Source organism: Podarcis pityusensis (assembly GCF_964106645.2).
Source record: "Podarcis pityusensis genome assembly, chromosome: 4".
NCBI lineage: Eukaryota > Metazoa > Chordata > Lepidosauria > Squamata > Lacertidae > Podarcis > Podarcis pityusensis.
The window spans coordinates 9,156,811-9,183,991 of NC_138027.1; the positions used below are offsets into that span (position 1 = coordinate 9,156,811).

The 27,181-nt window shown below is 45.5% G+C and overlaps 1 protein-coding gene across 2 annotated transcripts; it reads right to left on the reverse strand.

Annotated features, from left to right (window-relative positions):
• LRRC32 (leucine rich repeat containing 32) lies at positions 1 to 27,181 on the reverse strand. Of its 2 annotated transcripts, none has more exons than XM_081002090.1 (3): positions 26,822 to 27,181; positions 18,673 to 18,728; positions 1 to 4,697 (listed from the first exon to the last, which is right to left on the reverse strand). In XM_081002090.1, the coding sequence occupies exons 1-3, from the start codon at positions 26,937 to 26,939 to the stop codon at positions 2,763 to 2,765; spliced, it is 2,109 nt and encodes a 702-aa protein (XP_080858216.1). In that variant the 5' UTR covers positions 26,940 to 27,181; the 3' UTR covers positions 1 to 2,762. The 2 variants fall into 2 exon arrangements, with proteins under 2 accessions (XP_080858216.1, XP_080858217.1); XM_081002091.1 differs by having other exon boundaries at positions 18,673 to 18,763; positions 26,822 to 26,974.

The following is a 27,181-nucleotide window of genomic DNA, read 5'->3' on the forward strand; positions in this document are numbered from 1 at the left end:
AAAGGTAAAAAGTCCGTTGTGGTTTATTGCTTTGAAGCGTCAACAAACATTTCTCATTTTTATTTTTAACAACTCCGGCTCTCGGTTTTGCAGGATCAGAAAGGTGCAAAATCTCTGATGAAACATGCTGGTCAACCCACCCAGCAAGGCTCTTGCTGGGAGACCCCCAGCCTTTGGCCCCTCAAAGCTCTCTCTGTGGCCCTTGAGACCCTCTCAGCCACAATCTTGACTGGCCATGCTTTGCACCAGCCTAGTGTGTTTTTGCCTGCCTCACATGTGTCCTTCAGCTTGGATAATGCTTCTTCCTTGCCTGGGTGAGGGATAGAGAGCGGTTTGTGTGTCTAGGAAGCAGCCTATTCTTCAAAGGCAGACATTTACCGTATTTTTCGCTCTATAGGACACAGTTTTTCCCCTTCAAAAATGAAGGGGAAATGTGTGTGCGTCCTATGGAGCGAATGCAGGCTCCTTGGCTTCAGCGATAACAACGGGAAGCCTCCAAAGCGCAGAGGGAGCGCTCCCTCCGCGCTCCGGAGGCTTCGTGTTGCTTTCGCTGAAGCCTGGAGAGCGAGAGGGGTCGGTTCGCACCAACCCCTCTCGCTCTCCAGGCTTCAGGCTGCTATCCGCAAGCCTTCGGAGCACGCCCCCAGCCCCACAAGCTCCAGGAGCGGCGGCAAGGCTGCGCGCAACCTTGCTGCCGCTCCCAGACCTGTTCTGGGGGCTGGGGTCGGGGGAAGCTCGGGCTTCCCTGCCCCAACCCCGCGGCTAAAAACAAAGCCAAGACAGTGAGCGGGATCCATAATTTTTTCCCCCTTTATTTCCCCCCCCTAAAAACTAGGTGCGCCCTATAGTCCGGTGCGCCCTATGGAGCGAAAAATACGGTACATTTGTTGCTCTGTCCCCTTTTGCCTCTGAGCCACCTAATGCCCAACACTGGCGTGTGGCCCTCAGATGGTTGCCCAGAAGAGAATGTGGCCTCTCTCCTCCATCCAGATGATCAAGGATCATTCTCCGAGTTCAAGGACAAATTCCAGCCTGGCAAAAACAACCCAGGAGGGTGTGGAGCAGGGCTGGTAAAGGGCATGGCCTGTGGTGTGGGTATGTGAGGAAGGTGTGTCCCAGATAACTGGACCCAGATTTTGGACCCTGGGCCTGAGGTTCCACACCCCTGCCTTAGGAAACTGCCCCACCCAGCCTTTTTCCCACCTCACTGCCCATATATGGGCAGTGACATCATCTCTCAGGGAAGGGAGTAACAGTAAGAGGGATTCCTTGCAGAGGCTACCTGACAGCTGGCAAGTCTAGGAATCATAGAGTTGGAAGGATCTCCAAGGGTCCTCTAGTCCAGCCCCCTGCAATGCAGGAATCCCAGCTAAAGCACCCATGACAGATGGCCACCCAACCTCTGCTTGGAAACCTCCAAGGAAGAAGAGCCCACCATCTCCCGAAGGAGACCTTTCCACCGTCGAACAGCTGGAATCTCCTTTCTTGTAACTTGAAGCCACTGGTTTGAGTCCTACTCTCTGGAGCAGGAGAAAACAAGCTTTCTCCATCTTCCATGTGAAAGCCCTTGAGATATTTGAAGATGGCTCTCATCTAGTCCAACCCTCTGCAATGCAGGAATCTCAGCTAAAGCAACCACGGCAGGTGGCCCTCCAACCTCTGCTTTAAGGCCTCCCAGGAAAGGGAGCCCACAACCTCCTGAGGGGGTCTGGAAGCATTATTGCTACTCAGCAGGCAGCATCCCAGCCCAACCTGACCTGGGCAGAGGAAGGACGGAAGGATTAACCAGGGTAACCAAGAAGCATCACCAGACTCCGAGGACACATTCCAGCGAGGCAATAATATTAGACAATGGTGGGAAGCAGGGCGGGTGGGAGATGTGCGCTGGGGCAGAGGACTTGTGTCTCAGAAGGGTGTGTGGCCTGGAGACAGTTCTGAAGACCAGGTAGATAGACCTTTGGCCCCTTAGCCTGAGATTTCCCACACCTGTGATAGATGGGAGAGGAAATACGGGTGGTTTCTTAATTATAAGAATGATTGATGCACCTCCCATTCTAATCCAGAAAAAAAAGGGGGGGGTCCCAGGTGTCAACAGTTTGAGAAATGTGGGTAGTTCATGGCTGGGTTTATCTTCATGGCTGGAGGATCCCCAAATGAGGTGGTTTTTTTGGCTGTTTCTGAGTAACCTGGTCACCAAGTGAGGACTTGCATGTATGCTCCTCTGTTAGCTGAGGGGGCATCTATTTTGAGCACATTCTAAACCAGAACTGCAAGAAAACTTGAAGGTCTTGGTGCTCGTGGGCAAGGACAGGGGCTCTGTCCAAAGACCCGTTTGTAGCTTTGCACTTTCCAAGCCACACATCTGACCTGGAGTCCATTTTTGGTCCCAGCCAGCCCCATCTCTCTGCCCCAAGAAAGACAATAGCACTGCCTGTTTGGCTGGACTTGACTGTTCCAGAGCGTTGACATGATTCCTTTGCAAACTGTTCTGTAAACATATGTCTTATGCTCAAATTATTTAAGGAGACCATGTGCTCTATGCATCATTGCTCAGCAGCTCAAAAGATGAATGTACAATTTTAATTGAAAAATAAAGTAGATTTGTTCTGCATGTGTGAATGAGTCATCGCAGAGTAATCCCACAGACCAAGCTTTCATCTTCTCACCTCCCATGTTCTTCAGTGGGGTCTGTTCACACCTTTGGATGTGAGTTGTCCAGTGGTGAGGGATGTAGGGATGGAAGCCCACCTCAGATGTAAGACCTATGCCTTAAAGTGTCGGCCAAACATGTGCCTGCGATAGCAGCAAAACACACCCACCCCGACAACGACCAGGGACAGAGCCAGGACAGCTGCCACCAAGATCAAGACGCTCATCTTCTTGAGGTCTTCCTTCTCGCAATCTTCTGGCCTGATGTCCCTGACCGCCATTTCTTCTTCATAGCCAAAGCTCTTGGCGTACTGACATTTGGTGAGGTCCAAGTTGGGGATCTCCACAGTGGCCCTGTGGATCATTTGGGAGAGCCAAATGTTCCCGCAGCAACTGAGCGGGTTGCCTGCCAGGTACAAGTTCCGTAGGTTCTTCTCCAAAGTTGGGATCTTGCTACCTTTGAGGTCACTGAAGCTGTTGTTCTGCAGATCCAGGACTTCCAAAGAACAGCAGTTCTCAGACCAAGCAGGCAACCAGCTCAATCGGTTGTCTGACAAGTTGAGATATACGAGGTGCGGGAAAAGCGGGAAGTCAGTGCTCAGAGATGTCATGCCATTCCCGTGCAAATCCATATATTTTAGAGACATCTCCAAGCCCGAGAAAGATTTGGGCTCTATGTGGAGTCCCCAGTTCAGAGAGAGGTCCAAGGCCACGAGTTGAGTCCTGTAGAAAGCATGCATGGGAATCCTCTTCAGTTTGTTGTCCGAAAGATACAAGTGCTGAAGTTCAGGAAGGTCAACAAACGAGATGCAGCCGCGGTCCTCCCCAGCGAGCCTTTTCCTGGCTAACCCTGAATAGAAGCCACAAAGACAGAGGTTGTTGCTTCGGAGGTTCAGGAGTGAGAGGCGAGGGAGGTGGGCAAAGATGTCTGGTGGCAGCGCTTGGAGACGGTTGCTTTGGAGGAAGAGCTTCTGCAAGTTGACCAGGGTGCCCGAACCCCATTCCAGATGCTGCAAAGAGTTAGAACTGAGGTCGAGGATGGTCAGTGAGACCAGCTCGGCACTTGCCATGAAAGTCTGGAGGCAGTTTTTGCTGAGGTTGAGAACCTGAAGGGCAGACATGGAAGTAAAGAACTCGCTTGGGATGGTTTGGATCTCATTGTAGCTCAGGTCCAAATATAACAGTCCAGGCAGATGTGGAGAGATGGTGTTGTTCTTCTGAGCCTGGTTCTGAAGACCAAGAGTTGTGTCCATCCAGCCGTAGTCGCCATCATCGTCATCACGTGGAGATTCCACCATAACAAACTGCATTATGTTCTTGGATAAATTCAGGTAGGCCAGTTTGCTTGCCTGCGTGAGAAATGGGAACCGCAGGAGCTTATTCTCGCTCAAGTCCAGCCAAACCAGGTTGAACTCCTCCTCGGATTTGGTGGAATGGAAGGTCTCGATGCTGTTCCGGCTGAGATCGAGAACTCTCAGCTGTTTCAGGTTGAAGCCAGCAATACAGGTGAGGGAGTTCATAGAGAGGTTGAGCTTGGAGAGTTGTGACAGGATCTCAAAGGCTCCTTCTTCTATCTCCATGATCATATTGCTGTGAAGGTTCACTTCAACCAGACCTGGAGACCCCTGGAACGTCCTCTGTGAAATTTCTATAATGCTGTTCTCCGCCAATGAAAGATGCTGAAGCGAAGGAGCTTTGTGGATGAAATGTTCAGCCATCCCTGTGTAGAGTCTGTTGCGGGACAAGTCTAGCGTTCTGACTTGGGGGAGTGAGCCAAGCCACAGGTCATGTTGAGCCAACTGGTAGAGCTGGTTGTCGGCCAAGTTGATCTCCTCCAAATTCCTCATATCTCTGAAGATTTCAGACTCGATGAAACCGATATAATTGGAACTTAAGTCTAGATGGCGGAGGGAGGTGTAAAAAGCCAGGGGACTCTCTGTGATGTTCAGGAGCTTGTTTTTGGAGAGGTCGATTTTACGTAAATTTGGGTGAAGCTCCGGAGGTATCTGGTGAAGATCTTTGCCGTGACAAAATGCCTCCATACTTCTCTACAGAAAAGGAGAAAGAGAGAGAGAGAGAGCGGAATGAGCTAGGATGAGATTCACATTGCCTACAGCTCAAAGCCATCCAACGAAAATAAATGTTGGAAGATTCGGGGCAGATAAAAGAGGGAACCTCGAAACACTGCACAGAATTAAATTATGGGGACCATAATAAATAAATTCCGATTTTTTATTAGGAATTGTAGGTATCGATATTCCAAAAGAGCAGAAAAGACTTTTTATGTATGCGACAACATACTAGCCCCAAAATGGAAAGAAGATAAAGTCTCTACCAGAGAGAAATGGCAAATTAAGCTGTTGGACTACACCAAAATGGCGAGACTGACCGGAAAGCTCAGGAACCAAGAAGACCAAAACTTCAATAAAGAAAGGGAAAAATTTATAATTTATCTTGGATAACACTTGTAATGTAGCAAATGCTATGGATAAAATGGAGAGACATAAAACATGGATTATGAAATAATATGCAGTTGAAAAGGATGACAATAGGACCCATGGAAGGGAAGGTGGGAATTTGAGAGATTAGGAGAAATCTCTAAATAAGGATATGTATTTTTGTATTGTACTGTTATGATTCTATATCTGTAAAATCCAATAAAAATTATTTCAAAAAAATATTATGGGGATTATAGACTTGTAGAGTTGAAAGGAACCCCAAAGGTCATTTAGTCCAACCCCTGCAATGCAGGGATATTTTGCCCATTGTGTGGCTCAAACCCACAAACCTCTGAGTCTCACGCTCTACCAACAGAGTTATCCCTCTGCGGCATGCATGCAGTAATGTCCTTGCAGGAGAAGTTGTGATGGCCACAGACTTAGAGGACCAGACAAATTCACGGACACAGTGGTACCTTGGTTCTCAAAGGCCTTGGTTCTCAAACGCCGGAAACCCGGAAGTGAGTGTTCCGGTTTTTGAATGTTTTTTGGAAGCTGAACATCCACTGTGGCTGTCAGCTATTGTTTCCGGGGCACCTGCACCAATCCCTTCTTGTCTGCATCTATCAGTGGTAGGCAACCCAAGGCCCGCAGGCCGGATCCGGCCCAATCGCCTTCTCAATCCGGCCTGCGGACGGTCCAGGAATCAGTGTGTTTTTACATGAGCAGAATGTGTGCTTTTATTTAAAATGCATCTCTGGGTGATTTGTGGGGCATAGGAATTCGTTCATTTCCCCCCCCCAAAAAAATATAATATAGTCCGGCCCACCACCTCGTCTGAGGGACGGTGGACTGGCCCACGGCTGAAAAAGGTTGCATCTGTCATTGGAGATTTTGCTGAGCACCCTCCCCACCCATCATAATTCCCAAACAAAGCCTCTATATCTCTTTCCATATGGGGGGGCTCCCCCCTCTCACCACCCTCTCCTTTCCTGCCCAGACATTACTTTTGAACCCCGTCCAAGTTTCTCCAGATCTCTCTTCTGCTTTGCAAATATAATCTCCTTTCTTTCTTGGCTCCGCGACCGCAGTCTATTCAGGGGTATTCCATATGGAATAGGAAAGAATGCCGAAGGAAAACAGGATGCGTGTCGTTCGCACGGGCTCCAGCCCTCGCAGGAACGGCCGAGGGAACTATTTGGGGGCTAGGCAATGCTTCGGACCTCTCTGAGGGGCCCATCGTTTTTTCAACTTACTCATGTTCCTTTGATCAGCAGCTTTGTTCTAACACTTCCCAAGGGGAATGTTCTTCCGAACATGAGAAGCTTCCTTCATGCTAAGACAGTTGTTGTTGTTGTTTAGTCGTTTAGTTGTGTCTGACTCTTTGTGACCTCATGGACCAGAGCACGCCAGACACTCCTGTCTTCCACTGCCTCCCGCAGTTTGGTCAGACTCATGTTTGTAGCTTCGAGAACACTGTCCAACCATCTCGTCCTCTGTCGTCCCCTTCTCCTTGTGCCCTCCATCTTTCCCAACATCAGGGTCTTTTCCAGGGAGTCTTCTCTTCTCATGAGGTGGCCAAAGTATTGGAGCCTCAGCTTCAGGATCTGTCCTTCCAGTGAGCACTCAGGGCTGATTTCCTTCAGAATGGATAGGTTTGATCTTCTTGCAGTCCATGGGACTCTCGCGAGTCTCCTCCAGCACCACAATTCAAAAGCATCCATTCTCCGGCGATCAGCCTTCTTTGTGGTCCAGCTCTCACTTCCATACATCACTAATGCTAAGACAGACCATCCACCAAATGAAACTCAGTATTGCCTGCACGGACTGCCAGCACCTCTCCAGGGTTTCCAGCACCGAATCTCTCCCAGCCCTACCTGAAGGGAACCAACCTGGGTTTTCTGCATGCAAAACAGATGCTCTACCCACTAGGCTATGGAAGCAGGTAGCTGCTACTTAGGTTAAGCAATGCCAGGCCAGATGTACTGATGGCCTGACTCAGTATGGCAGCTTTGTTTGCTGAGCAGATAATTGAATCCTTCTTTCAGTCCACCTGTTGGTGGCCCCAGATTGCTCTAGGTCAGGGGTGGCCAACTCCCAAGAAACTGTGATCTACTCAAAACTGGCAGTGATCTACCCCCTTTTTGGGGGTTCAGGTCAAAGTTGTTGAGTTTTTTCAGGGAGGAGGTAAAATGTTGAGCTTTTTTTAGGGGAGCCACAGTTGTTCAGCTTCTTTCGGGGAGCCAATGATCTACCAGTGATCTACTGCAGACGTCCAGTGATCTACCGGTAGATAATAATAATGATGATAAATTTTATTTATATCCTGCCCTCCCTAGCCAAAGCTGGGCTCAGGGTGGCTAACAACAATAAAATAATACAACATTCTAAAATCATTTCATTAAAATTAATTCAACTCAAATTGATGGCAACCATTAGGCTAAATTCTGTGAAGATTGCCAAAAGAGAGAGTCAGGCTGTGCCCTGACCAAAGGCCTGGTGGAACAGCTCTGTCTTGCAGGCCCTGCGGAAAGATGTCAAGTCCCGCAGGGCCCTCATCTCTTGTGACAGAGCGTTCCACCAGATTGGAGCCACAGCCGAAAAAGCCCTGGCTCAAGTTGAGGCCAGCCTAACCTCTCTGTGGCCTGGGACCTTCAGGATGTTTTTGTTTGAAGACCGTAAGTTCCTCTGTGGGACATACCAGGAGAGGCGGTCCCGTAGGTACGAGGGTCCTAGGCCGTATCTACCTGTTGGACATGCCTGCTCTAGGTGTCTTCATCCAAGACAACCCGGGGCTGTTTCCACCCATCTTAGGCAAAGCCCGGATCCCTCAAATATTCAGGAATCCTATAATTCCCGAGGAGAACTGAGCGAGAGTTCTTCAGAATGACTGTTCTCTGGGAAAACCCTCCCCAAAACATCTGCTGGTGCTTCAGCGTGGACAAAATCAGACAGGCAGAACTCTTTCGAAGGAGCTGAGCAACGTCCAGCTCACTCGTGCCTGTGAGTAATGCAAGATGTGTACAACTGCAGATGAACAGGCCGGACGAAGCACAGGCTACACCCAAATGGCACATTCCCCGGAGGCTTGGCTCACTGACTCGGGCGACAGCTCACAGTTGCTTCCATGCTAGAGCCCGTTGGCACTGTGAAGGGATTAGTAAAGGTAAAGGTAAAGGTACCCCTGCCCGTACGGGCCAGTCTTGCCAGACTCTAGGGTTGTGCACTCATCTCACTCTATAGGCCGGGAGCCAGCGCTGTCCGCAGACACTTCCGGGTCACGTGGCCAGCGTGACAAGCTGCATCTGGCGAGCCAGCGCAGCACACGGAACGCCGTTTACCTTCCCGCTGGTAAGCGGTCCCTATTTATCTACTTGCACCCGGAGGTGCTTTCGAACTGCTAGGTTGGCAGGCGCTGGGACCGAACGACGGGAGCGCACCCCGCCGCGGGGATTCGAACCGCCGACCATGCGATCGGCAAGTCCTAGGCGCTGAGGTTTTACCCACAGCGCCACCCGCATCCCCAGTGAAGGGATTACTCTTCCACAATTAACAGGGGTTAAAAGGGTGGTTCCACACTTAATATAGCATGATAGGGACCAGCAATGCCCTTCTCCTTGACCCAAATCCTGTTGTAACATGCATCCTATTTGGCTAAGGTCTCCAGCAATGTTAATTAAAAGTTTCCTGTTGGCAGGTTGCCCCTGAATTAGTCCTCTTCCACCCTTGTGTATATGTGTGTTAATTATTACAGTGGTACCTCGGGTTACATACGCTTCAGGTTACATACGCTTCAGGTTACAGATTCCGCTAACCCAGAAATAGTGCTTCAGGGTTTTCTGCTTGGGGTTTTTTTTTTGGATTTGATATCCCGCTTTATCACTACCCAAAGGAGTCTCAAAGCGGCTAACATTCTCCTTTCCCTTCCTCCCCCACAACAAACACTCTGTGAGGTGAGTGGGGCTGAGAGACTTCAGAGAAGTGTGACTGGCCCAAGGTCACCCAGCAGCTGCATGTGGAGGAGCGGAGATGCAAAACCGGTTCACCAGATTACGAGTCTACCGCTCTTAACCACTACACCACACTGGCTCTCAGGTTAAGAACTTTGCTTAAGAACTTTAAGAAAACTTTTAAGAAAGGTTAAGAACTTTGCTTCAGGATGAGAACAGAAATCGTGCTCTGGTGGCGCGGCAGCACCAGGAGTCCCCATTAGCTAAAGTGGTGCTTCAGGTTAAGAACAGTTTCAGGTTAAGTACGGATCTCCGGAACGAATTAAGTACTTAAACCGAGGTACTACTGTACTAGCCTCCAGCCATTCTTGTTAAAGTGTAATAGGAAGCAATCGAACGAATCTGAAAACAGGAAGCTTTTGATTAAAGGTACAGTTGCTCTTTAAAAGCCCAGGCAGCTCAAACCTTGCACAGGCTAGAAATGCATTTTCAAGCTCTCCTCTGGCCAAATCAGGTCTGCAAAAAACAAGGGAAGACAACCCAGCAAGCACTGGAACGCAAGCATTTGGCAGCAATGCCGCATGGATTCCCTTTCCAACAAGAACAAGCAAAAGATAGGATTTCCAGAGTTTGTGTACAACTAACTCTTCAAGCAGGGCTGGTTGAAGACGACTCTGTGCACCCCTAAATTCCCTGATCAACTTGGGACATAAATTTAACAGGAAACTCTTCCGAATAAGCTTTGTGGAAAGGCACAGGAGAGCATGAGAATGATTTCAAGATCTGCCAACGGAGAAGGCTGCCTGTCCTTGCTTTATGTTACAGCTGGCTCTCTGGCTTGAAGACAAGACGGCTTAACGAAACTTGAATCTCCTGACCTCCCCACGTCCTCACAGAGCATCCCAGTCAACAACGGCGGGAGAATGAGAGCTTTGCTCGGTCTTTGATTCGTTCCAGCGAAGAGACACTAGAATCGCTTGGCCAAGAACGAAGCATTAACAGGGCATAGCTGCCCTAAACCCTGGAGAGCAGCTGCCAGCCAGTGTAGCCTATAGGAACCTAGATGAATCCATGGTCTGAGTCGTTCAAAGACAGCTTCTTGAGACTGGGCGCCTTTAGTTCAGTCTGGGAGACAGTGACATACAGGAAGAAGGCAGCAAACTCAGGTGACTATGGACAGGATTTGTAGAACAGATTATCACTGGGTGTGCATCTGCTGCAGGCCAGATCAGACTATGGAACTCTCTCTTACCCTCAGCTATTTCTCTGCAGAAAAGCACGACTGAAGTGATCCATTGTGGCTTCCTTATATAGTGGTACCTCAGTTGCGGACTGTCTCGCCAGAGTGGTGCAAGCTCTGGTTATCTTCCGCTTGGACTACTGCAATGCGCTCTACGTGGGGCTACCTTGGAAGGTGACCCGGAAACTACAACTAATCCAGAATGCGGCAGCCAGACTGGTGACTGGGAGCGGCCGCCGAGACCATATAACACCTTGAAAGACCTACATTGGCTCCCAGTATGTTTCCGAGCACAATTCAAAGTGTTGGTGCTGACCTTTAAAGCCCTAAACAGCCTCGGTCCAGTATATCTGAAGGAACGTCTCCACCCCCATCGTTCTGCCTGGACACTGAGGTCCAGTTCCAAGGGCCTTCTGGCAGTTCCCTCACTGAGAGAAGCCAAGTTACAGGGAACTAGGCAGAGGGCCTTTTCGGTAGTGGCACCCACCCTGTGGAATGCCCTCCCACCAGATGTCAAAGAGAACAACAACTACCAGACTTTTAGAAGACATCTGAAGGCAGCCCTGTTTAGGGAAGCTTTTAATGTTTGATGTATTACTGTATTTTAATATTTTTTTGTGAAGCTGCCCAGAGTGGCTGGGGAAGCCCAGTCAGATGGGCGGGGTATAAATAAATTTTTATTTTTATTTTTATTTTTATTTTTATTTTTATTTTTATTTTTATTTTTATTTTTATTTTTATTTTTATTTTTATTTTTATTTTTATTTTTATTTTTAACTCAGGTGTCAAACGTAATCCATTCCGGAATACCGTTCGACTTCCAAAACAGTTAACAACCAAGGCTCAATGGTTGGTTGGCAAATGTCATTGAGAAAATGGAGACTGTTCGACTCCTGAGGCACGTTCGAAAATGGAAGCATTCACTTTTGGTTTTTCAGTGTTCGAAAAACCAAAACGTTCGGCTTCTGAAGCATTTGACAACCAAGGCACCGCTGTATGTGATTGCAAAATACAGTGGTACCTCTGGTTAAGAACTTAATTCGTTCCGGAGGTCCGTTCTTAACCTGAAACTGTTCCTAACCTGAGGTACCACTTTAGCTAGTGGGGCCTCCCGCTGCCGCCGCACAATTTCTGTTCTCATCCTGAAGCAAAGTTCTTAACCTGAGGTACTATTTCTGGGTTAGTGGAGTCTGTAACCTGAAGTGTCTGCAACCTGAAGCCACTGTAACCAGAGGTACCACTGTAACATACAATTTGGTTTTTGTGCATGTGTGTGTGATATACATGGGTGAATGGATAGTAAAGGTAAAGGGACCCCTGACCATTAGGTCCAGTTGTGACCGACTCTGGGGTTGCGGCACTCATCTCGCTTTAGTGGCCGAAGGAGTCGGCATACAGCTTCCGGGGCATGTGGCCAGCATGACTAAGCCGCTTCTGGCGAACCAGAGCAGCGCACGGAAACGCCCTTTACCTTCCCACTGGAGTGGTACCTATTTATCTACTTGCACTTTGATGTGCTTTCAAACTGCTAGGTTGGCAGGAGCAGGGACTGAGCAATGGGAGCTCACCCCGTCGCGGAGATTCGAACCGCCGACCTTCTGATCGGCAAGTCCTAGGGTCTGTGGTTTAACCCACAGCGCCACCTGCCTCCAGGTGAATGGATATCTAACGATAATTGCACAAATGCCATGGGGAAGGCTGTAGCTCAGTAGCAGAGCCCTTGCTTGGCATGCAGAAGGTCCAGAGTTCAACTTTTGGCATCTCCAAGAAGGGCTGCGGAAAGTCACCTTGCCCGAAACTTTGAACAGCCATTTTCCGTCAGTGGGTATAAAAGACAGCTTTCTGTGTTCCTACATTATGTTTGGGCAATTTATTTTAATTGAATTTGCAATGCCTGAAAGAAGAAGTGCCAATCTGTACTCGGACGGGTAAGAATGAAACCAAGGTGAAAGCTGGCATCGTTCGGACGCTGCACCAATCTGAGCTCTCTTCGCTTAGCGCTGTTGCAGAAATGTGAAGCGGGCACAGTTCCTAGCTTATGAGAGCAACCCTACAGCAAGGATGTGTGTGGCTAGGAGCCAGCTGAGCTGGGAAGATCCTGGTGCGTTCAGGCTACGGTGGTGTAACTCTCCATCCTTCATGGTTCAAGCAGAGATACCTCCAGCAGATCTTATGCCAGTATAAGTCCTGGAAAGGGGGAGCTCTGGGGAGTATGAAATGACTAGAGAGGGAGGACTTAGACTGGGTCCTAGTAACCCTTGACCTGGTGACATTGTGGCAGTGGCCCAAAGGGCCACAATAAATGTGACAATGTGTACCCCGTAATGTGTACCCATGAGCCAACAGTGTGACGCAGCAGCTAAAAAAACCAATGCAATTCTGGGCTGTATCAATAGGAGTATAGCATCTAGATCAAGGGAAGTAATAGTGCCACTGTATTCTGCTCTGGTCAGACCTCACCTGGAGTACTGCGTCCAGTTCTGGGCACCACAGTTCAAGAAGGACACTGACAAACTGGAACGTGTCCAGAGGAGGGCAACCAAAATGGTCAAGGCCTGGAAACGATGCCTTATGAGGAACGGCTAAGGGAGCTGGGCATGTTTAGCCTGGAGGAGGTTAAGGGGTGATATGATAGCCATGTTCAAAGATATAAAAGGATGTCACATAGAGGAGGGAGAAAGGTTGTTTTCTGCTGCTCCAGAGAAGCGGACACGGAGCAATGGATCCAAACTACAAGAAAGAAGATTCCACCTAAACATTAGGAAGAACTTCCTGACAGTAAGATCTGTTCGACTGTGGAATTTGCTGCCAGGGAGTGTGGTAGAGTCTCCTTCTTTGGAGGTCTTTAAGCAGAGGCTTGACAACCATATGTCAGGAGTGCTCTGATGGTGTTTCCTGCTTGGCAGGGGGTTGGACTCGATGGCCCTTGTGGTCTCTTCCAACTCTATGATTTTATGATTCTATGAAATCCTTGAGTGTGCTTCTAATAGAAAAGTAGCCTTTCACAAGGCAGATGAGTTTATGGAGTTTATGGAGTGGCTGACCTCACCGGGAGAATCCGCGACCAGAAGGAAGAGGAACACCAAGAAGACTGGAATAAATTCAAAGAATATTTGAATAAATATTGTAATATTAAAGATATGTAACCACTTGAAAGAAACAATTAGGCCTAGGACTAAATTAGGATTAAGTATTTAAATAAGAAAAAGTATGATAAGAAAAGTTAGAAAATATGATTATGACTATGATATGGTTTTATGAAATAATGATATTGGAAACTGCTATATATAATTACTAAGAAATTCAGATGGAAGAGATTAGAGGAAGTCAAGTAATATGTTGATGAAGATGGATTTTAATTAATTAATTAAGTCTTAATTTACGTGGTGGTTGGATGTATTTTATGTTTTATATTCTTTCTTCCTTTTTTTCTTTTCCTTTTTTTCCTTTTATTATTGTTTATTCTCTCTTTTGTTATGTTTTTGTATGAAAATAATAAATATTATTGTGAAAAAAAGAAAAGAAAAGTAGCCTGTCACTTTATGAAACTGGTGATTTTGCAAGTTGCTGCCCCCCCCCCCAATTGGGGCAGAAATACGGCTAATATGTGAATCACAAAGATACAGCTCAAAGATAGAACAGGGCTCAGCAAGGTTTATCTTCCCTGGGCCGGATCGGCCCCGCGGAGATCCCTCCGTGGGCCGGATCGTGTGTGCGCATGAGCGTGCGCCCCCACGATTTTTGGCGTCTGCACATGTACAGGTGTGTTTTTCAGTGTCTGTGTTTGTGCAGACGCGATTTTCGGCACCGCGGAAGCGAGTCCCTGTGCCGTGCTGTGCTGATTTAGCACAGCATGGGAGCGGACAACTCAGTTCGGGGGTGCCGAAAATCACATCTGCGCATGCGCAGCCGCCAAAAATCGTGGCTGCACATGCTCATGCAAGCACACGATCCATGGGCTTCAGTTGCTGACCCCTGAGCTAGAACGTAAGTTGCTACATGGTGCAAATGGCTCCATGTAACACAGTTTCCCAACATTAGCACACTAACACAATGTAACAGAACACAGTGGGAATCAGAACTTAATCAGCAGAAATTGCCAGTGCTTATTGCGCAGGTGTATTAAACATGAAATGAGGTAATGATGTGTATGATTGGTGGAAATTGAAATGCTTTGTTTGCAATTTTATAAATACCACTGGCTGGACTACCAGGAGGAGTTGCAGTTTTGCGGAACGATCCGACTGTAACCTATTGCTTTGCAATAAACAATGTTGGATTCCTAACTCCTCTCGTTTCTGAGTTTTGTTGGCGTAAACTCAGGAGATAAGCCATTTTCTGGCTTACAACAACATGCCAGTTAAGCTGGCAAAAAGGACCATTGTGATAGGAATTTTATGGTCTTAGATATATGATAATGTTCATAAGTGTACCAACCAAGCACGTACATAGATCAGCACAAGAAGGCCAACCTGGAACCATTTTGATTCCCAAACTGACCAAATGTTTTCTCTGCAAGGTCAAAGGAAAAGCCTTCCCATTGTCTTGTCCTTCACAAATCCTGTCTTAAGGGTATGTCTGTGTTTGAATAGGGTGTGAGCCTGTGACATGGCCCAGGAACTAAGTATTTATCACTACAAAAGAATGGCCAGGCTCCCCAGGCAATCCAATCAAGTAACCTGCCAGACAGGACATAAACAAGGACAGGAGAAAAACAACATTCAAAATTTCTGTTTTAGACCGCCTTTTTGTGATGTAGGTGTGATGTATCTGAGGGGTGGTCTTAGGTTACACCCCTTCTGTGATGTATGTATGATGTTTCTGGGGGTGGTCTTGATCTGCAGGGTGGCAATTTCAAAAGTCTTTATAAGGCCTTGTGCGCCATTTTTCTGGGTTCCTCCTCTCTCCTGCGGGTGAGGGGAGCACCCTGTTGCAACAGATCAATAAAGATCAAGCTTACTAGCTGCTTTGCTTCTCAATATTCTCTGGTTGGCCTCTGTTATTCTCTCCTACCAATAGGGAACCTATGTAAGGACTCTATATGGGCTCTTGGATACCCCATAAGGGAAAAGGGCAATTTTTGTTTATAATACCATGCGACTCAAACACTACTTTAAAGGTGTGTTTTCCCTCTGCCAGGCTTAGCTACAGCCCTCCCAATTCGCTGCCATCTGCAAATTGGATGAGCATCCCCTCAGTTCCTTCATCCAAGTTGTTTATGAAGAACAGGATGATGAGGAACCATTCGTGAGTACTCTTGGGGTTCGGTCAGTCAACCAGCTACAAATACACCTGACCTCGTTTGGATAAATAAGGAAGTAGAAGGGAATATAAAAAGAATGAGACAAAGAAACTCTGAATTCACGAATAAATCAGGAAAATGGCTGGCGTGGCAGATTAAGAAGAGAAAGGAACAGAATACAGTAAACAAAATCATTATCGGCGGCACAGAAATAGAAAACCCGAAACAAATTAGAAAAGGATTCTTGGATTTCTACAAACAACTATATAAAAGCAAGGAAAAGAATAATATGAGAAAGATAGAAAGATTTTTAAAGGAAAAAGAAGTGCAGAAGATCCCGACGGAGAAAAAAGATTTTTTGAACGCCCCAATTGAAACAGAAGAAATAAAAGAGGCAATAAAGGAATTGAAAAAAGGGAAAGCTCCAGGACCAGATGGATTTACAGCCAGATATTATAAGAAAATGAGAAGCACCCTACCATTGAAAGAAGTCATAAACAACATATTAAAGAACTGTGAAATTCCGGAAACATGGAAAGAAGCCTTTATCACACTTATCCCCAAACAAGATTCGGATTTGACACAGGTTAAAAATTATAGGCCTATTTCGCTGTTGAACATTGACTATAAAATCTTTGCGAGTATACTAGCAAAGAGAATGAAAAAAGTATTGCAAGAATTTATACATAAGGATCAAGCGGGCTTTCTTCCTGGCAGACAGATGAAAGATAATATAAGAAACATAATAAATATATTGGAATATCTGAATGCCAGAAATGAAAAACAAGCTATTTTAATCTTTGTGGATGCTGAAAAGGCCTTCGATAATATATCATGGAACTTTATGTTAAAAAACCTAGAGTATATGGAAGTGGGTAAGGAATTTTATAATGGGATAAAGGCAATATATACAGAACAGAAAGCAAAGCTAATAGTAAACAACTATACCACAGAAGATATTAAAATAACCAAAGGTACAAGGCAGGGATGCCCACTGTCGCCACTATTATTCATTATGGTGCTGGAAATTTTGCTAAAATCAGTAAGAAAAAATGAAGATATAAAAGGGGTGTCTATAGGGAAAAAGGAATACAAAGTTAAAGCATTCGTGGATGACTTGGTATTGACAGTAGAAGAACCAGTGGAAAGTATTGAAAGAATCTTAGAAGAAATAGAACAATTTGGTCGAGTTGCAGGATTTTATCTCAACAAAAAAAAAGACGAAAATCATGGCTAAAAACATGAATCATGAACTAATTGAGGAAATACAACAAAGGACAGAGATAGAAGTGGTGAACGAAGTGAAGTATTTAGGAATATGGTTAACCCCCAAGAACATTGATTTGTTTCAAAACAATTACTTACCTATGTGGAATCAGATAAAAAGGGATTTGGAGGTGTGGGGAAGACTGAAATTGTCCTTTTGGGGGAGAATATCCACGATAAAAATGAGTGTGCTACCAAAGATGTTATTCCTTTTCCAATCATTGCCGATAATTAAGGGGGCATCAATTTTTAAAGAATGGCAAAAAATAATTTCAAGATATATCTGGCAGGGTAAGAAGCCAAGGATTCAGTTTAAGTTATTAACAGATGCAAAAGAGAGAGGTGGCTTCGCCCTGCCAGATTTGAAATTATATTATGAAGCATCATGCCTCTGTTGGATAAAGGAATGGATTAAATTAGAGAATGGAGAGCTGTTAGATTTAGAAGGATTTGACAACAGATTTGGTTGGCATGCTTACCTATGGTATGAGAAGAAAAAAATTCACAAAGGTTTTGAAAACCACATCTTCCGAAGATCACTGATAGAGGTGTGGGAGAGGTATAAAAACTTGTTGGAACCTAGACTCCCCCATTGGATTTCACCATTAGAAGTGATGAGTGTGAAAAAAATTAACATGAGGGGGAGGTGGATAACATATGGAGAATTGGTAATAAGAGAAGGGGGGAAATGGAAAATGAAAACTTATGAAGAGGTGAAAGAATTTGTTTACGACTGGTTACACTACTTTCAGATTAATGATATGTTTAAAAAAGATTGTAAAATGTGTGGGTAAGAAGGTAAAGAATCAAAATTCCAAGTGGAGGTATTGAATAATGAGTATAAAAACCTGTCTAAAATGTATAAAGTGTTGCTGGAGTGGCATACAAAAGATGAAGAGGTAAAAGTAGTAATGATACACTGGGCAAGAGACTTTGGTTACAAAATACAGTATGATGATTGGATGAAATTATGGAATGAAAGGCTAAAATTTACGGCATGTACTGCGTTGAAAGGAAATGTAATGAAAATGTTTTACAGATGGTATATAACGCCAGTTAAACTGGCCAAAATGTATAAAACATGCAATAAGTGTTGGAAATGTAAAGAAAAAGAAGGTACTTTCTATCATATGTGGTGGGAGTGTAAAAAGGTGAAAGACTTCTGGGAAATGATATACAATGAATTGAAAAAGATGTTGAAATATACGTTCGTTAAAAAACAAGAAGCCTTTCTATTAGGAATGGTAGGAAATGAAATCAATAAGAGAGACTGTAAACTGTTTCAATATGCAGTGACTGCCGCAAGGATACTTCTGGCCCAAAGATGGAAACAGGAAGAAATTCCAACAGTGGAAGAATGGAGAAGCAAATTGATCGAATATGCAGAATTGGACAAATTGACTGGGAAGATTCGATACCAGAAAGACCAAAAGTTTATCGAGGACTGGGGGAAATTTACAGAATATCTGAAAAATGTATGTGATGCACAGACAATGCTTGTTGGTTTTGAAGAGACTCTGTGAAATAGTAAGAAATACTGCAAAAAAGAGAGTAAGAGGAAAAGGAGTGGGGAAAGGCAATATCATGTTCAGAAATGCGTCAATAAATAGAAATTTTTCGAAAGATTGACAGAGAAACTGAGGGAAGTCAAAAATTGAAGCATGAGTGTAAAATAATTTGTTGACTGTATAAAACTTGTTTGGAAAATGAATAAAAATTATTTTTTTAAAAAAAAGACAATGACCTCGTTTGACCCCCATTTTGCCAGCTTCCTCTAGAGAATATCATGGTGGGTTTTGTCAAAAGCCTTACTGAAACCAAGACATTACACCAGGTTCTTGCAGGATTTGCCCTGCTTGGGTTCGAACCCTTTGCCAAAGTTCTTACAATTTCACAGGGCGACCGTTCCATCATTGAGAAGGTTGAGACGTCTCCATTCAGCGCTGCGAGGAAGAGAAAGAGGTAGAATTTCATGGCTCTGTAGAGTGGGAGAAAAAGGGAGTCCAAGTTAGAGACCAAACCAGTTGTTTAAGGTAGGAATTGGAAGAAACAGGTTTTTGAAAGCTGTGATAGGCATCATGAAGAACAAATAGTGGGTATGGATGGGGGAATCGGTCAGTTTCAGTTTCTCATTTCTCCAATCTTAAATTCAGTTCTCCACCCTTTCATATCAATTTGCAAAATTGTTTTTCATATCATTTTCATATCAATTTGCAAAATTGTTTTTGAATATTCCTCATGAAAATTCATCCGGATTTTAGTGAGAACTGAATGCACACATTTCTATACCACTTTGTCTATTATGAGCATCTTTGCAAAGAAACTTCCTCCCAAATAATGCAATTTTTCTATGCTATTTCAGCCACTATATGCATTCTTAAGGTACGCTTTTATGCCTTTTAGCACACATCACTTGGCTGGAGAACTGCGCTGTGAAATTCAAAGAATTTCGAATTTCAAAGCCTTGCCATGTTTCCACATATTGTTTCTGAAAGTGCAAGCTAGGTAGCCTTGCTTTTAAATTTGAGTTACTTTGAGTGTCTCTTCCATTCCTTCTTGTGGCAGAGGATTGGCTAGGATGCCAAATTAATGCCTACTTTGGACCCTATGCTTCTTTGTTCGTTTGTTTTCAAATGTATTTCTTATCAATCAAAAATTAGGTGTAGCGTGAACATTTTTTTTTTCTGATATACGATATACGATATACAATATCTTTATTGTCATTGTTCCATGCAGAACAATGAAATTGAAAAACTACATAAAACATTCAAAAACCCCTAAAAACTCTGAAACCCCATTTTAAAATACACTATACTATAGAGACCCTTTATGCTGCGTTTAGAACCAGAATTGCATTTGCGTAGAAACTGTTTCTCAGGCGGCTAGTCCTGGCCTTTATAACCCTGTACCTTCTTCCAGAAGACAGAAGCTGAAAGAGATCATTTCCGGGGTGTGCACTATCCTGCGCTATCTCTGCCGCTTTCTTGTGGCACCTGGAAGCATAGATTTGATCCAAGGTGGGAAGAGTGAACCCAATTATTCTCTCCGCAGTCTTTACAACCCTGGACAGAATTGTTTTTTCCCAGGCCGTGCAGCTCCCAAACCACACACACACAGAGACCATAAGTTAATACGCTCTCCACAGTGCAGTGGTAAAATGCCATCAACAGGTCCTTTGAGAGATTGTTTTTCCGGAGGATTCTCAGAAAATATAACCTCTGCTGTGCTCTCTTCATCAGGTCTTTGCTGTTTTCTCCCCAGGTTAGGTCGTCTCTCAACTCCATTCCCAGAAATCGAAACACCGAGACCTGTTCCACGCACTTCCCCTCAATAATAAGTGTGCCCCAGAGAAAAAAGTTTGAGAACCACCACTCTAGACCTAGTGATGGGGTCCCCAGTGCTGGACAAGGGGTGGCAGCAATGGTGGAGCCTGGCTATTTAGGGTAAGTTTGGGGCAAGTGTTCTGGCTTAAAAAAAAGAAATACTCTTCTCCTGGTCAGCTGACTTTGCTCTTGGGGAATGGTTGACTTATCAACCATAGGTTTTATCAGAAGGGATCTGTCAGCATGGGTATTTACTTTAGGTTTTTCTGCGTCTGCTTGAAAATCCCCAAATATCTTTTCAAAAAAACCCGAAGAGTGAATGGTATAAACCTCAAAGGATTGGGGGGTGGAGGTTGCTGTAAAATCACTCAGCATAAAGATTGGAGATAGACTTTTACGGGAAGTTGTGATATGACGGAGCCCTTGTTGCTCAAAGTCCTTACACACTCATTATTTTTTCCTGTCTCACTGTCGTATCCAGTAGAACAGGCTTTGTAGGTCCGTCCGTCCCCGTTCAAGATCCTTCAAAACTGTGAGTTAAAATAACTTAGTGTGTCCATGATGTGCAACGGTGATTATCAAGTTTCAATTTCTCTCGTTTTCTTATTTTTTCAGTTCTCCACATTTTCATATCAGTTTGCAAACAATTTTCTTTCTTCTTTTTTATTATTCTTATTGCATTTGTATCCCACCTTTGTCTCCAAGGAGCTCAAAGTGGCAAACATGGTTTCCCTCCTACTGATTTAATTCCTGCAACAACTCTGTGAGGTAGGTCGCGAGGAGAGGCAGTGACTGGCCCAAGGTCACCCAGCGAACATCATAGCTGAGAGTGGATTTGAACCCTGTACCTTCTGGGTCATAGTCTGATACTCTAACCACTAGACCACACTGTCTTAACGGCTCAAGAATATTCATCAAAATTTTAGAAGGACCTAACATAGAGTACATATGTTTCTATAATAATAATAATAATAGTAATGATAATTTTTTATTTATATCCCACCCTCCCCAGCCGAAGCTGGCCCCAGAGCGGCTAACAACAATAAAAGTAGCACAGCATTCTAAAATCAGTTCATTTAAAAATCAATTCAAAATCAAATTAATGGCAGCCATTGGGCTAGAGTTTTGTGAAGATTATAGGAGGAGAGAGGGGGTCAGGCTGTGCCCTGGCCAAAGGCCTGGTGGAACAGCTCTGTCTTGGAGGCCCTGCAGAAAGATGTCAAGCCCCGCAGGGCCCTAGTCTCTTGTGACAGAGCGTTCCACCAGATCGGGGCCACGGCCGAAAAAGCCCTGGCTCTGGTTGAGGCCAGCCTAACCTCCCTGTGGCCTGGGACCTCCAAGGTGTTTTATTTCAAGACTGTAAGGTCCTCCGTGGGACATACCAGGAGAGGTGGTCCCGTAGGTACGAGGGTCCTAGGCAGTATAGGGCTTTAAAGGTTAAAACCAGCAGCTTGAAGCTGATCCTGTACTTCACCGGGAGCCAGTGCAGCTGGTATAGCACCGGGTGAATGTGATCTCGCAGCGAAGACCCCGTAAAGAGTCTCGCTGCAGCATTCTGCACCCGCTGGAGTTTCTGGGTCAGTCTCAAGGGCAGCCCCACGTAGAGTGACTATGCAATTCTGTGTTGGATCTCTATATTTGCAAAGCAACCTTCCTGAACCCATTGCGTTTTTGTATGCTGCTTCCGCCAACATATGCATCTGAATGTGCATTTTACCCTAGCAAATGCATTTTGGTACGCATGACTTGGCTGGAGCGCTGCATTGCAAAATTTGGAGAAGTGCAAATTTCAAATTTCAAATTTCAAAGGATAGCTTTTGTTCTCGGACTGTTTCAGGAAGTGAATATGAGGTAAGTTTGCCTTTAAATGTGAACTGAACTGAATCCCCCCCCCCAATCCCTAGTGGTGACTTTTAATTAAAAATAACAATAAGAAAGCCTTATGCGGATCAGTTGAGGGAGTTGAACATGTTTAGCCTGGAAAAGAAGAGGCTGAGAAGAGATTTGATAGCCGTCTTCAAATGTCTCAAGGGCCGTCACACGGAAAATGGAGCAAACTTGTTTTCTTCTGCTCTGGAGGGCAGGTTCTGAACGACAGGATGAACTTTCCTAATGTATGAACTGTTTGACAGGGGAACAGCTTCCCTCAGGAGGTGATGGGCTTTCTTTCCTTGGAGATTTCTAAGCAGAGGTTGGATAGCCATCTGTCATGGATGCTTTTGCTGAGATTCCTGCATTACAGGGAAGGAGATTGGAGGATGGATGGTGGCTAACAGATTGAGGTTGAATCCTGACAAGACAGAAGTACTGTTTTAGGGGACAGGAGGTGGGCAGGTGTGGGGGACTCCCTGGTCCTGAATGGGGTAACCATGCCCCTGAAAGACCAGGTGTGCAGCCTGTGAGTCATTTTGGACTCACAGCTGTCCATGGAGGTGCAGGTCAATTCTGTGTCCGGGGCAGCTGTTTATCAGCTCCATCTGGTACGCAGGCTGAGACCCTCTCTGCCCGCAGACTGTCTCGCCAGAGTGGTGCATGCTCTAGTTATCTCTCGCTTGGACTACTGTAATGCGCTCTACGTGGGGCTACCTTTGAAGGTGACCCGGAAACTACAACTAATCCAGAATGCGGCAGCTAGACTGGTGACTGGGAGCGGCCGCCGAGACCACATAACACCAGTCTTGAAAGACCTACACTGGCTCCCAGTACATTTCCGAGCACAATTCAAAGTGTTGGTGCTGACCTTGAAAGCCCTAAACGGCCTCGTCCCAGTAGACCTGAAGGAGCGTCTCCACCTCCATCGTTCTGCCTGGACACTGAGGTCCAGCGCCGAGGGCCTTCTGGCGGTTCCCTCGCTGCGAGAAGCTAAGTTACAGGGAACCAGGCAGAGGGCCTTTTTGGTAGTGGCACCCACCCTGTGGAACACCCTCCCACCAGATGTCAAAGAGAAAAATAACTACCAAACTTTTAGAAGACATCTAAAGGCAGCCCTGTTTAGGGAAGCTTTTAATGTTTAATAGATTATTGTATTTTAGTGTTTTGTTGGAAGCCTTCCAGAGTGGCTAGGGGGGACACAGCCAGATGGGAGGGGTATAAATAATAAATTATCATTATTATTATATAATTTTATGATTCTGTGCTGGCCTGGTTGCAGCCAGCTCCTGAATGGGAGACCTAAGTAGCCTTCATCTACCGCCTTGAGTGGTCCCAGGTCCAATTTCTGGTATCTTCAAGTAGGTCTAGGAGAGACCTTTGCCTAAACCCCCGGAAAGTTGCAACCATTCTGTGACAGATAAAAACACTGAGCCGGATTGGCCAATTGCCAGACTCAGTAGAAGACAGCTTCTTCCTATGTTCCTCTGCAATAAATAAAATAAGCCATGCGCCAGCTTGAGGTCGTAAATGTGTCAAACAGTCGCGTTGCAACGGCTGTTGCCTGGAGGACAGCAAAGACCACATTTACCAGCCATACTCCAAACAGGAAATAGCTGTGGTAGCCCACAGAACAACAGCAAATGGGACACTTCGGTCAAGAATCAGCCCAAGAGGGAGGCCACCTAGGGGTGACATGAAGAAACCAAGTGATGCAACAATCCACTATTTCATGGGGTGACCCCCATCTTCCTATGAGGAATGGTTCCTCCCATTGACCCTTCTGCCCATCTTCCCAGAGCCATTCATAGAATCAGGGTTCCTCAACTCCAACTCTCTGCGTTGCAGGAATCTCAGCTAAAGCATCCGTTCCTTGAGGGCTTCATCAAATGCCTTGTTTACAATGCAACTCCATTGTAAAGGTACCCCTGACCATTAGGTCCAGTCGTGACTGACTCTGGGGTTGCGGTGCTCATCGTGCTTTATTGGCCGAGGGAGCCGGCTTACAGCTTCTGGGTCATGTGGCCAGCATGACTAAGCCGCTTCTGGCGAACCAGAGTGGCTCACGGAAATGCCATTTACCTTCCCGCCAGAGCGGTACCTATTTATCTACTTGCACTTTGATGTGCTTTCGAACTGCTAGGTTGGCAGGAGCAGGGACCGAGCAACGGGAGCTCACCCCGTCGCAGGGATTTGAACCGCCGACCTTCTGATCGGCAAGTCCTAGGCTCTGTGGTTTAGACCACAGCGCCACCGGCGTCCCATCCATACTTGTCTACTCAGGGGTAAAAAACACACACAATAACCATAGACTTGAATGGGATTGATTCCATATCAATATGTATAGGATTTCAGCCTTCACGAAATATCCGCCTGTGGTTACATATATTGTGAACGATGAAAGCCAAGTCAGCATCTGAAAGCTCACGTCTTCTTCTCATGTGAGATGTTTCAGGAGCACACCTGAAGTCCATGAGATGTTTGGAACATAGAATCATAGAAATTGCAGAGATGGAATGGCAAACACTTCTTTGCAAACACACACACATTGCATTGGTTCATAAGAACATAAAAAGTAAAAGGTGAAAGTTTTATATGATGTGAAGAGAAACCAGAGTGTGGTCATGTAAGGTGATAAAAGCTTTCTGGGAGATGACATATACAGTGGTACCTTGGTTCTCAGACTTAATCCGATCCGGAAGTCCGTTCCAAAACCAAAGCGTTCCAAAACCAAGCCGCGCTTTCCCATAGAAAGTAATGCAAAATGGATTGATCCGTTCCAGACTTTTAAAAACAACCCCGAAAACAGCAATTTGACATGGAATTTACTATCTAACAAGACCATCGATCCATAAAATGAAAGCAATAAACAATGTACTGCAGTCACACAATCAATCAATCAATCAGTAGCTGAACTGGGTTCCACATAGTCACAAAAACAAAACAAAAAGAGCCACAAAAACAAAAACACAAAAGAAATAGCAAAAACAGACAGACCTCAGTGTAGCACTCAAATTGGAAGTGTGGCACTCTAAACAGAAACGTAACACTCAAAACGGAGCAAGTTTGGCTTCTGAAAAACGTTCGCAAACCGGAACACTTACTTCCGGGTTTGCAGTGTTTGGGTTCCAAGTTGTTTGAGTACCAAGGCATTTGAGGACCAAGGTACCACTGTAATTAAGTGGAAAAAAATGTTTTAAATAACTTTTGTTAAAAAACCAGAAGCTTTTCTATTAGGAATTATAGGTACCGACATTCCAAAGGAGCAGAAAAGACTTGTTATGTATGCAACAACAGCCGCACGGATGCTACTAGCCCAGAGATGGAAAGAAGAAAGATTTGCCCAGGTGATCGACGTGATCTTGCAGCGCTATACGATGGCAGGGGAATCTTTCAGGTAACCTGGTCCTGAGTCGTTAATCGCAAGACCTTGAGCATATCTAGGGATGCCATAAGTCCAGAATTTCCTGGAAATAGCCAGGATTCATCCTTGAAAAATGGATAGAATATTCACATTTGTGTCCGGGTTTTCACTTCTTGAAATATGGCAACCCTAGCATATCCCAGTAGCTATCTGGCAGCTAGTGATGTTCCTCCAGCACAGACATGATATTTGCCCATCCAAGTTCGCCATTCAGCAACTTGGCTGCAGCATCCGGACCAACCCCAGGGGAAGCCCCACACAGAGCACTTTACAGCAGTCTAATCATGAGGCTGGATGAATCATGGTGTAAAACAGCCATCAGCATGAATAACCCTACCCTTCCCTAAGAGCCGAGCTGAGTCGTCCTAACCATGACATCACCCTTGTTTAGTCCATCCTCCATCACATTTGTTAAAAGCACAGGATGAGACCTGGCTGAGTTGAAGAACCCTGATAGTGCAATCTCCTGCATGTTTACTCAGAAGTAGGGATGGGGAAGAAATTCAGTTCGGTTCACCTTTTAGCCTACCTAATTTGTACTTCCCAAAGGAAGCACCACACAAATATCCTTCAAAATTTGCACTTCTCTGAATTTTTCAGCATGGTTCTCCAACCCCCCAAAATTGTGTCCCCCAAAAAGTGTGTGTTAGGGGAAAGAGTCCATGAAAATGAATGTATTGGTGAAAGTAACATACAAAAATGTCATTCCAGGGGGAAGCAGAAATCTTATGTTGTTTTTTATCAGGAGAGATGTACGTTAAATTCGCCTGAGAATTTTTGTGAGTTTTTAAAATGTTTCGTTTGCAAACTGATGTAGAAATGTGGAAGGACGGACATTTGACAGATTTGCCCCTCCTTCCTCAAAAGCAAGTCTCCGTGCTTTCAGTGGAGCTTACTCCCAGGTAAATGCATGCATAGGATTGCAGCCCTGACCCTCTTGATTTCAGTGGGCGAGACACCCAATACAGCCCTCAGTGTGTTTACTCCAAAGTCAGTTCCTCTGAGCCAAATTGGACTTTCTTTCTAGGAACTGTGCATGAGAGCGCAGCTTTAAGCCAATGTTCAGCTGCCTCACAGTGGGAAATTAATCAGTTGGCAAACTGCTGCCCTTTGCTTTCAACTAGCTGTCAACTTTTCCCTTTTCTTGCGAGGAATCCTATTTGGAATAAGGGAATTTCTCTTTAAAAAGGGGGAAAGTTGACAGCTATGTTGCTTAGACGGTGCCCCAGAGTTTTATTTTATTTTTCCTGCTGTTGAACGAAAAACAGAAAGGGAGCAACAGATGTTTCTCTTACGCCGTGCTGTAAGAGTATCCAGAACAAGTCGGAAAATTCCCAGGAGTTCCTTCCATTGGACAGACGCCTGTGCCGATTCCCCTTCCCCTTTGATCCTATTCAGAGAAATCCTCTCCCATACTCACCTAGCGTTGTGGCAAAAGTGGCCGCGGTCAAATCCTCCCTCTCCGTTCTTTGCCAGAGGTGCTCGGCCAGTGAACCGCTGGCGCTCCTGAAAGGGGGGGTCTCGCCGTCCTGCGGCATTCAAGCGGACTGAGGCTCTCGGAAAGCCAAGAGGAAAGTTAAGTCACTGGAGGAGGGGTGGGAGAAGAGAGAGAGAGAGTTCACGAATGAAGAAACTCCTCGCAGATCAGCCTGCAGTAGATTGGATTCCTTTGCACTCATCTTCTGAAGCTCCTCCAAAGCATGTGAGCTTCGCTGTAATGATTTCAAAGCATGTGTCTCTCTCTCTCTGTGTGCGCTCCTCCAGTGCTCTTTATGTTCCG